Source organism: Pleurodeles waltl, chromosome 8, assembly GCF_031143425.1.
Source record: "Pleurodeles waltl isolate 20211129_DDA chromosome 8, aPleWal1.hap1.20221129, whole genome shotgun sequence".
NCBI classification, from domain to species: domain Eukaryota; kingdom Metazoa; phylum Chordata; class Amphibia; order Caudata; family Salamandridae; genus Pleurodeles; species Pleurodeles waltl.
In genome coordinates, this window is record NC_090447.1 from 312746809 (window position 1) to 312758675 (window position 11867).

The 11867-nt window shown below is 42.3% G+C and overlaps 1 protein-coding gene across 1 annotated transcript in view; it reads left to right on the forward strand.

The window, feature by feature from the left end:
• The window catches only part of LOC138249086 (suppressor of tumorigenicity 14 protein homolog), a 605612-nt gene extending 595562 nt beyond the window's left edge, over window positions 1-10050 (forward strand). The window contains exon 18 of the mRNA XM_069203127.1: window positions 9488-10050. Within this exon, the coding sequence (XP_069059228.1) occupies window positions 9488-9646 (159 nt within the window). The 3' untranslated portion in view covers window positions 9647-10050. The remainder of the gene's footprint in view (window positions 1-9487) is intronic.
• The last annotated feature ends 1817 nt before the right edge of the window (window positions 10051-11867 follow it).

The following is an 11867-nucleotide window of genomic DNA, read 5'->3' on the forward strand; positions in this document are numbered from 1 at the left end:
GAGCACTGGGGTGCAGGTCTGTGGAAACACATACTACTCTTGAGAAGGACACACTTCTGACATTAAAGGTTGGGGACCAAAACAAGTATACTCCCATGAAAACCATTTTAATTGCCAAATTTGGACTGATCCCTGAGAAGTATTGCCAAAGATTCAGGGACAGTAACAAGCTCCCCAACCAATCCAGGGTAGACGTCATTGATTACTCCAGTAAGGCACTGAATGGCTGGGTGCAGGTCAGCAAAGTCAGTGATTATGTTGGGTTGTACAATTAAATCCTGAGAGAGCACATGCCCAGTATTTGTTTTGTTGAGTTGCGCCAGCACCTAGTTGACAGTAAGCTGACTGATCCCAGGAAGCTTGCTGAGGAGGCGGACCTCTGGGCTAGCACCAGAGTGTCCAAAAAGGTATATGGGGGGGGGGGGGGGGGGACACCCACAAAGGTGGGCAGGGTTCCCAACAGAAAAAAGGGGTGGGGGCTTAAAAATAAGGAGTTCTCTAAATATCCCCAAAATAATTACGAAGGGAGTAGTGGTAACCAGTCCCATCTGATCCTAAGAAGAAAGGGCTCTTTGATCACAAGACAGGGAGGTGGGTTCATCAATGTGCAGAGTGCTCCAAGTACAATCACTCTAAGGTTGACTCCAAAGCTCCAAAGAGGGCATAGCCCCCCACTAGTGGGCAAACATTTGGGTTGGCTAGTGTAGCGCTCGGGGAGGAGGTAGTCCCAGATAGCATTGGGAAACAGACAGAGGTAACCCTAGTGTCCTGGGGGATGCAGATATGGTGCCAAAAGACCACATGCCTGCAAGCAGTGGGTCACCATTAAAGGGCAACGGGTGTAGGCTCCGTGCGACTCAGGAGCCAACATGACTACTGTCAAGGGTCAGATGGTGTCAGCAGAGCAGGTCCTACCGAACACATTTCACTGAGTCATAGTTGCTGACAATCATGAGTGCCATCTACTGGTGGCTCTGGTTCCCTTTGATCTCCTAAATAATGAGCCTAAGGCTCCGGGTACCAGAGCAGCACTTGTACTGCTGATCCCCCAGTGTTACCGGGCCTTCCTACTTGGTTTGGCTCATGGCATACTCCTGGCTGGACATTTTGGGCAAGACAAGACCTTTGCAGATCCTGTCCCACATGCCAGGCCAGTAGGAAGTCAGGGAAAACGCTGAGGGCTCCCCTGATCCCACTTCCCATCATTGGCATCCCCTATGAAAGGGTGGGCATTAATGCCATTGGTCCATTGGACCAGCGGATAGCCCTAGGCAACAAGTTCATCCTGGTCTTGGTGGACCATGCCACACGCTACCCAGAGGCCATCCCATACCTTAAAAAGGGTAGGCATTTAGTGATTGCTCCCAATCATTCATCATAAGGCACATATTTGTATTTGACAATTTTTAACATCCTTTTAAAATGTTCCCATCCCCAGGGCAAGATAAATGGATCACACTAAGCCCATTCAAAAATCTTTTTGTGTGATTTAACCAGGAGTGCACAAAGATTGCTTAATGCTTCGTTATTTCCTGTACTACATTTCTGAAGTTTTTATTATAATTTTATATCTCATGAGGTTTTCATTAAATGCAGTGCTGGAGCTGCATTTTAATGGCAGGGACTCCATCCTGAGTCCTAGACATAAACCCACAATGGGATTATAATAAGGAGTACCCAATATTATTAGATGCAGGTGTTGTAATAGTATTAACATTAGATTTACAAGTAAAAGTAGAAAGTAGAAGTACTATAGAAATGCTCGAAAATCCTAAGAAATCAGTATGATTAATGTGTCCCCGTTATGCAACTCTTTCTGGCTGACTTGCTAATTTTTATCAAATCATAAATCTACTTTCCTCAGTGCGCAACTAGTAGTGGGTTGGAATGTCGCAGCCCAGAGTTACCGGTGCCCCAATATGAATAACTCCACGAGAGGATAAAATCTGGCCCATTTACTGCTCTATATAACAGGTCACTAATGGTGGCGTAAAAGGCCATTAGTGTACAGTATAAACATGCCATTATCATGGTCTCAGTGTAAAAATCAGATGACGCAGAAATCCTGATGAGTGAGTAACCAATGAAACCTGTTCGGGAAGATTATTAGAAGAAATAAATCTAAAACAGACTTTACTTGGTTGCTCATACTAGGGATTCCATTAACCTAAAATGTTGTCTTTATCTTTCATTGGCATCAAATAAAGTATCTCACCACTCAGGTTGATGAAAGCAGGAGGAGTTTCAGGAAGTCGAAAAACAGTGAAAAGACGAGCAGATTTTTCTGAAATTTGAAGTAGAAAAGAAGCTGCTGCACATCAACAAATTGAAATGATTCTAGAACCTTGACATCATGTCTCTAATAGTAAATCGGTGCTACAGTTCTAGTGTGAAATAAATGTTTGAAGAAATCAGCTGTTCTGTATACTTTTTGCACAACAGATCACTCAAACATAGAGGAGCAATATAGGAATCATAATTGACAGTCGAAATAAATAATGTCTTCTAGACAAAAAAACACATGATCAGCCTTTCTTCACCCCAATAGTTTGTAGGAAATATAACCTAAACAGTCAATATTGTGTGACCTTCACTTAGTGGGAAAGTTAAGACCATCAAAAAATAAGACATTCTAACAGTGCATTAAAGCGAAGCATTTAGGAGCCCCTTTCACACTACACATAACACTGCTGTTTAATTTAGTTACTGATAAGTGTCTATCTGGTAGATTGGTATGCACTTCATGGTCATAGTCAAATTAACATTAATTTGCTCATATTAGAGTATTTTGCTCAGAGAAACCACATTTTAAATGTCACTATTGATGCAATGTTGAAAACGTGTTAAGTGCATGGATGTCTTTCATCGGCTTATTTTATGAAGGACATTACTGGAAAATTAATGGTAACTAGGATATTTGCTTAATCGGAAACGAGTCTGCCATACTTATTCTTTCATCCCAACTCTAGATGTTTGTTTTCAGCATGACAACAAAGCAACACAGAAACGAGCGCCATCAGCGTTTTGTATTGAAATTTTTGAGCAAGTGTTAGAAGTGACATTTGGAAGAAGTTGCATTCATTTGAAGTCAATATTTAAAAAGCGTAAACATATCCTCTCTCTCTTTTTATGTCTTTTTTTCTCTCTCTCGCTGTCTTTCCCTCCCTCCAGCTCCTTCTTTCTCTTTAGTTCTGTCATTTTACAATTATTATTGGGCACTTAACCAATTGCCCTTTTAATAACAAAATGAAAACCAGTGCATTTTAGCCAGCAGAATTTTGCGTGCTGGCATTTTTGAGCCAAGCTTAGATTGTTAGAATTGAAATTTAGAGGAGAAAGTGCATCGGTTTGTGAGGAATATTTAGAAAATGTGAACATTTTATTTCTTTTTATGTCACTCTCTCTTTCTTGCTTTCTCTCATTCTATATCTTTCTTTCTCCATCTGTTTTTATAGTTTTAATTCACCAAGCAGCCTTATCCGAGAAAAATCGAAACACACATTCACACTCATTAAAAAGACTTGTAAATGACAGGCTTGTCATATGTTTTTGAAGGGTTTGGTTTAACAAAATCAAGTCAGCCACCATAAAAAAAGGATAGGGTTGCCACCTGACCAGTATTTCACCTGTCTGACCGGTATGACAATGCCATGATAATTAAAAACAATTAAAAATAAGCATTGTCAAAGCCAATCACTAGTGCATTGGTTTCCAGTTTTTTGGCTTTGTCAATGCTTGTTTTTCTATGGTTTTGATAATTTTTTTGCATCATTTTAATTAAACATTTTTGTGGGAGCTGTCCGGCCTTAGTCAATATTCAAAGAAACAAACTTTTGGTCTGAAAAATAATACGCATTGCCATAAACGTCTGGCACTTTACGCGTGGATGTGCGCCTTGAGAAAAAGCAGAATGCCATTACTCACAGTGAAGTTAGCTAATCTCCGAAGTGGCCTAAAAAACACTGGCCGAGGATGTACGCTGGAATTCTGCGTGGGAGAAAAGTGTGAATAACAATAACAGACCAATGAATGAAGTGGGCACACAAACTCAACAATCAATGAAGGGGCATTGTGAATGAGAAGCAATGTACTGTTGGCTGAAAATTGTGCGCTGGCTGAAAGCCACATCGAAGGAGCTTAACCCATGGAATTCGCAGAAGGATTTGCAAAGATGCTTCTTTAGTCCCAGCCGCCGTGCCGCTCCCTGGCACTGTATGCTCTTCACGGCCATGGATTTCACACTGAGCAGACCAGAAAGGACAGGGCACAGTGGAGCACTTGTGGAAAGGAGATGTTGTCAGGGTGCATATTCCTCCCATCACATTTTGTTTGCTTTTTTGTTTGAAAATTCATTTCACACATACAGATTGGAATGGCAAAATTCCAAAAAGTGTATTTTTAACGCACTTGAAACGGAAACTAACTTATTTCTATTTTGACCAGTAAGAGGGCTGGAAAAAGCTGCTGCGGGCTTGTTTCCCTTTCTGATGCTGAGCAGTTTATTTGCTTTCCTGGAACTAATAACGTTCGTCATCTGTTCCATGGTGCGAGCTGCGACCCATCCCCTCCACCTGCATAGCTACAGGCAGTGTGACACTGCCAAGTTCTGCCAGTGAACCAAGCTCCGGCGACACAGATGCAGATGTTTGCATGACTGTTCCTCCCAGTGATCCCCTGGCACAGCAGTTGATCCAAAAACCATGAAGCACTCAGGAGCTCGGTAAAGCTATGTTTACGCAGGGTGGTGACGTAAGAACAATTGGGGTGGCTCATCACTAGAGTGCAAATGAGGGGCTGCTGCAGCTCTAGTGCCGAGGTCTGTCCCTGCTGCTGCTTCACATTGGCATTCAATATATAAAATGTGAATTTTGGTGATCTAAGAAGTGGCAGCAAAGTGGCACGGATGACCGGAAATAGATCACATTTGTCAGGTGCCTGAACAAGCTTATGCCCCCAGAATGCGTGCAGGAGTATATGAAAGGAAAATCACAGGTTGTAGGGATGCACTCACATGCACTTCAGGGTGCCACTCGAATGTTGACGAAATCAATTTAAAAAACTCCTGCTTCAGTCTGAAATGACCACAAAATCAAACATTTTAATGCTGCATGAACTTTCCAGGAAGTATAATAGTACACAACAGTGCCCCAATAATGTGAAAAGCACACGTTGTCATGGAAGTTCGTGGCACAGAGGAGAACTACTTTGTGCGTGGATGGGCTCCTTGTGAAAGGGAGGCTTGCCGTCAATCACAGTGCACTTAGCCGGTGGCTTTAGTGATGCAGGGTGGTGTAGAGGGCAAAGAAAAAATGTGAAAGACGCACCGGCAAACCAATAAATAAATGAAGAAGGCCCTATAAGTAACTACATTATGCATCTAATTTTAGTAAAACCAAAAGGCATTGGCAAACGCCAAACCTAAAAAAAACAGGAAAATCATCAAAATTCAGCATATTTTATCCATTTAGTTACACAACTAAAGCAATAAGTTCTCTAAAGACATATAAAAATGATGTGCATAAAGCATTGCTAATTGATTGTAAAAGGTAACAGAACCAGAATTTCAGTATTAAAAAGCGGATGTAGAGGGTGTACACAAACTGTAACTCGTGTCATTTCCTGGCCATTTCAGATTCTCAAAACACAGCTAAATATGTCGAATTATTCCCCGAGAAAGGTGGCAACTTAAGACAAGAACTTGTTACATGTTTTTAAACAAAATGTCCTGCATGGAAAGAACAAACATGACAGATTGAGCATCTCGCGACCTCCTGTGGCACTGACTGTATTAGCGCCCTCTTGAATAATAACAATATTTAACAAGCCTGCTTTAAAATCTATAAATAAACGATGCAACTTGAGGTCCCAGTCTTGGGAAAAGTTCGGGGCCTGGGAAATAATGATCTATCTGGCCTCTCCCCTTCTATCATGCCTGGTAAAAGAACAAAATATTTAATTTAATATGAAGGTAAATCAGGCACTGGCTAATCAATGTTAAATTCGACATTTCAGCAGGTCAAGTTCCTCCTTTGAGTCTTTCCATGACATATGACACCGATGGAAGGCAGAAGAATTTTAGTAACTGGTACATTTGTTAATAAAATAGCAATTGAAAAGCAAAAAAAAAAGGGAACAAGTATGCCTCAACATCTCTTGGGTTCGGGTGTAGCGTCCTACTTGCCGCAAAATACTTCAACGCATCGTTAGGAGGAGTAGCGCTTGTGAGAAAGGACCTTTTTAGACATGGTAGCCGCCCACGTTTTGCCTAGAAAATTAAGTGGTTTCTAACTGTAAGTGCCCTGGGCACTTGCTAAACAGGTTCCCAGAGTCAAATCTCATTCCCCACAACTGTACTATGTTTGGCACTTCAGCCACTTTTGTAAGTCCCTAGTAAATGTTACCCCTAGTACCCAGGGCATAGGTACTGAAGAGGGCCCTCCAGAGCTGCAGCACCAATTGTGGCACTCTGGGAGGCCCCACACCAGCCTCATGCAGACTGCCATTGCAAGTGCATGATAAGGTGTATCCAAAGTTGCAAACTCGATATGACACTTACCATGCCCACTAACACTGCATGCAATATAGGTAAGTTACCCCTCTGGCAGGCCTTGCAGCCATAAAGGCAGGGGCACCATATTGCATGTGAAGGCATATGTGTGCATGAGCAAATATGCTCCTACTATGTCTTTGCTAACTCTTAGACATAGTAAGTGTACAAGGAAGCCATTGCAAATGCATGTGCTGGATACTGGTCATTACAAGCTCCCCAGCACCATGGTGGCCTCTCTGAACCCTTGTTTGTCTGGTATCAAACAACTCAGAATGATGAACCCACACTGATGCCAGTGCTGGATTTATTATAAAAAGTACCCTGAGGACACCTTAGAGGTGCCCCCTGCAAAATCTAAAAGCCTTGGCATGGTTGCTGACTGGTCCTAACCAGCTTGCCACCCCCAAACACAATTCTGGACTGAGGTGGATCCTTTTGCTGTCAGGAAACCAAACACAAAGCATTTCTGGGTGAAGGTGTTACACCTCCTCCCCCAGGCAGGCTCCCTGCGCCAGCGGTCAACTTTAAAGGCTTTATGGTCTTTGAAACCTGACCTCTGCTTCTAGCAGCAGATGGCCGCTCAATGGTTTTGCCCCCACTTTAAGTAGGAAAACCGGCAGTAAACCTAGCAAGGCTAGGAGGAGTGGCCATTCCCAGCCTGCACCACCCCTCAGCTATGGCAGGCAAGGTGGCCACTCCATTTCACTTTCCTCCATCTTGGATGGTAGGAAAATAGCCAATCAGGGTTAGGGATGTGACCCCTTCCCACATGAAGTGGTCACTCAGTGGGTGTTGCCACCCTAAGGCCACTACAAGGTACTCCCCCTAACACTCTGTACATGCAGTATTTAGAGTTCATCCCTTGACCAAGAGATTAGATTTGATGGAAACAAGAAGACCAGAAACAAAGAAGACCGGAGGCACGAGAACTGAAGTCCTGCCACGCACAGAAAAAGGCACCAAACCCTGCTTGCTGATCCAAGGACTCAACAATCGCCTTTGAGGTGTCACCTGGAAACCTGAAGGATTCTACAAAACCCAGGAGCACCTCCAGCCTTCTAAAAATTGCCAAGAACATCCCTTTGAGTGAAGGCATCACTCCCTGCACCTTGCAGGCAAGGAACCCACAAAGTCCATTAAAGCGACCAGCTGCTGACCAACAAACCAGACCCAGCAGTCCAATCAAATTTCGTACAACAGTCCCAATGGACAAGACCTGCCATTGTGCCAAGTTTGGTGACACTGCAACTCTTCAGGGCTGTGGTGTTCTACTACCTGGGGTACCAGACTCCAACATCAGACACCCAGAAAGAAAGTCCACTCCGGACTCTCAAAAGCCCAGAAGCAAGCACCAGTTGAGGGACTTCAGGACACCTAAGAACCACTTCCCAAAGTGGCCCTGGTGACCTGCAATTCACCCTCAAAATCGCCTGTTCCTGACTCCAAGGACTCCAAAACGCACAACTTCTGGCTGACCTATCTGCACTGCACCTTGCCTCCCTGGCCCCTGCATCAACAAACCAGCTGTGCTCCAGTGATCCCTAACCCCCTGCAACCTCTACCCTCCAAGGGGACCCACCAGACTTACGTTTAAGTCCAACTTTGCAGTGTGTTTCCAAGTAGTCCCCTTCTCCTTTGGACGCCAGCTCCAAGACCTTCAGCCGCGGCTCCCACAAACTGGGAACAGCCCAATGTTCTCAGACTGGCCCATTGGACACTCTGATAAACAAGACCTAAAAATAGAATGTGACATTTGTGAGAGCATTGCCTGATTTTATATGCATTTTAAACGTTTTTCACATTGATTCCAATGGCGCGTAATTGCGCACAGAAAAGCAACATTTTCTAAACTTTGAGAAATCATAACTAAAAAAGTACTTACCATTTATTGATGATCTTCGTCTTAAAAAATGTACAAAAAATGTGAAGTATTTTTGTAAATTGGTCCCAAATTATTCTTTAGAGTATGGGTCGATATTTATTGATACTGAGAGTACAACAAATGCTTAGCACATGTCCAAGATAAGCCTAACTGCTCGCCCACACTACCACACAAACAGAGCTTTAGGTGGTCTACTTTTTTCCTCTGGATACCAAAGTGGGGTGGCTTGAACTCTATGCACAGTGCACGTGATTTACGTACACTATCTAGAAAGCCATCCTCCTACAGGGCTATATAAATACAATGCAGAATTACAAATACATCCACTAAATGGTAGAATTGGCTACTAGCAAACACATGACTGAGGTGCCATGAAAATAGCAAACTGCTTTTTCATTATACTTAGAGGACCCATTGCTAAAAGGTTCATTGTCCCATATTGTTGCCAATCTTCCGGGTTGGCTTCTGCCTTTTGAGGTCTTTGAGGACTGATAAAAACTGTGCGTGGTTACTCTCCATAAAGTGCATAATGATCCAATCTGCATTGCTTTATGTGCAGGTTCAGGGAGGTTTTGCAGTAAATATTACATGGATGTCTTGTGATATTGATGTTTAATTTTGCAGGTTGCATTGATGTCTGCCAATGATGGCAGGTGTATGATGGAAATCTTAGGTCTGAGGGATGTTGCAGAAGGTAACCCACACGTTATAAAGGTAGTGTCTGAGATGAAGGCGCCCAGTTAATCTTGTGGGGGACACCCTTGAATAAGGAAGGATGAAAACCATATTACAGAAATTCCACCCACTCCAATAGCTATTTCTAAATGATCGAGCAACAAGTGGTGGCCATATTCTGAACCAATCACAGACACATTAGGTTCTGAAGGACAGTGAAGACCATCTTGTCTCCTACTTTCCAATACCTACTTACATGTTAGGGCTCTTGAGCTACACATTTAGATTCACCTCTTGCCACCATAATGTTACTGCCAATGAAAATTTTTTAACTAACTAGAAGTGCCCTCTTACCATTATGTTATTCAATTTTTCTGCAGGGGGATTCTGGTGGTCCGCTAGCCTGTCTAGGACGAGGGAATAGATGGTATCTCGCCGGTATCGTCAGTTGGGGTGAAGGATGTGCTCGTCGCAGTCGGCCCGGCGTATATACAAAAGTAACCGAACTTTATGACTGGATAGACGAACAGATTAATTGAAGACTTCATAACAAACCAGGAAAAATAATTTATGAGCAGACACATTTTACAAAGAAAATTGTGGGAAAGCTGCACAAGTTTACAACATGTTTATAGCATTTTAACTAATTTTCACAACTGCACAAATTGTATTTTGATGTAATTTCTTAATAGCGTAAAAAATATTTATGGATCAAGACACATTTTGGAAATGTCCCAGTTGCAAGTTCAATCCATCAAAGATGGTATTTTGATTGTGCGTTTTCAAACTTTCTCTTAATAAATGATGCCAGCATTAAATGCAGGAAATGCTGGACTTGTTGAAGCTCATAATACGACTTTACGTGATTGTTATGTTGACTCAAGTGCCATTTCTAACATTCTTGTAATAAATAAAGAAAGACCTACCTATGTGTAGTAAAATGCAGGTTTTTTCTCTTTTTTAACATCACAAGAGTATGCGTTTGATAATAAAAAAATATTTGTATTTCTCTAGTGTTAAAAGAAATACATTATAACCTGGTTGTAAAAAAACACAATACTAGACAGGCTCATGTTTATTTACCAATTTGATTGGTAATTTATAAAAAAAACTCTTGAGGAGCTATGAGCCTTGTTAGAAATTCCATCTCAACAGCTTGAAATATTTTCTACTGGATCCAACTCCAGCCTGTGGGTTTGCACTAGACTACAGGTGCCTAGCAGAAACAAGCACTAGCAAAGCCAATAGGTTTCCCAGCTATGAAAATCTATTGGTTTTGTCAATGTTTGTTTAGTCATGTGACATAGCAGCGATAGCTGCTGCATTACATGTCTTATTTTTTTTTTTAAACACTATGATGTACTCATGTGCTAAACTTTAATGCAGTCAATGGTGGCCACATTATAGTGTTTTCTTTTTAAATTTTAAGGCATGCTGCACTGCAGCTAGTGCTGCTGTGTGACATGCCTAAACAACATTGACAAAAGGAATGGAATTTGTAGAGGCAAAACGTATTGGCTTTGCCAATGCTTGCTTCTTCTGCGTGCATGCCATTCCTGGCTCCTAATTATCATTTTTAAGTCCTAAGATTTTCTGTAAGGCACATAGAACAGATGTTGTTGGGAAGCACTGCATAGATGCATGGTTATATCGCTTTTATTATTTTTTTATTTCATACCTTCCTTTTACCATATTTCTATATAGTGGACAGGCCCCAGGACTTATGTGCATCTGTGAGGCGGACCTCTTCAAACCAGGTCATGCTTCATTAGTTGAGTTATGGTAAAAACCCTTAACCCAAGGTGTTTTGAAATCATTTTATGCACTTCTGCACTGTGCTTTAGAAACATGGCAAAGTCACACTGCGAGGGTCCTGATGAGCTGAATAGAAGTGATGTTATCAAACTGCTCATGTACTCGAGGGATTCACCTTTTAGGGTCCAGCCTGCTCACGCAGCGAGACGCTTTAGGTATTAGAAAAGGGCTCGGAGCCCCGTCGACGTCACGTCAGTGTCTTTCATTGGCAAGTTCGCTTGCCTGTTAGAATCCGCTTCTTTTGATTAGTGGAAGGCACGCATACGTCATGCCTTTTCCGGTGGTTAGCCCTCCTCGAGCGCAGCAACCAAGTACAGAAAACATGTGAGGCTCGCTGGGTTTGTGGACTACTTTTTGTCTATTTTCGCAGCGCAATCAAGCCCTCTTCTATTGTTTGTTTTCTTCCTTCATGGCAGCTAGTTGTATACTGCGCCTAGAAGCTTTGCCTTTGGCACTTGCTGCGCATTACAAATACGACAGCAGTAAACAAGCAGTAAGAAAATTGCAGCATTATTAAATATAAAATAGTGGTCAGTGGCAGCGTAGGGGCTAGCACTTTAAACAACAATTAATTACCAAAATGCTGTAGGTTTCAGCGACAATACCTCGAAGTAGGGAACACGGTTAACAGGTCTGCCTCAAGTAACATTTACAAAAAGGAAAGCCAAGTTACAAAAGAGTTCACACTAATCTGAGCGATGATTCCAGGGCAGGGATTCTACAAGTGTGCGTCAAGAAAAATTAGAGTGAGTTCAGTTGCGGTTTAAAGAAGAATCCTAGGCAACTGTAACCACGAGCGTGAGTTTAATAGCATGTTATATCTTGACAATATGTTGTTTTTCTACAAACACTTTAGAAACAATTTTGCAAATGGGTCATCACCACCAACTTATGAACAGATGTAAGAATGAGGTCTTTTGGCCTGCAAAGCCTATGCAAGCACCG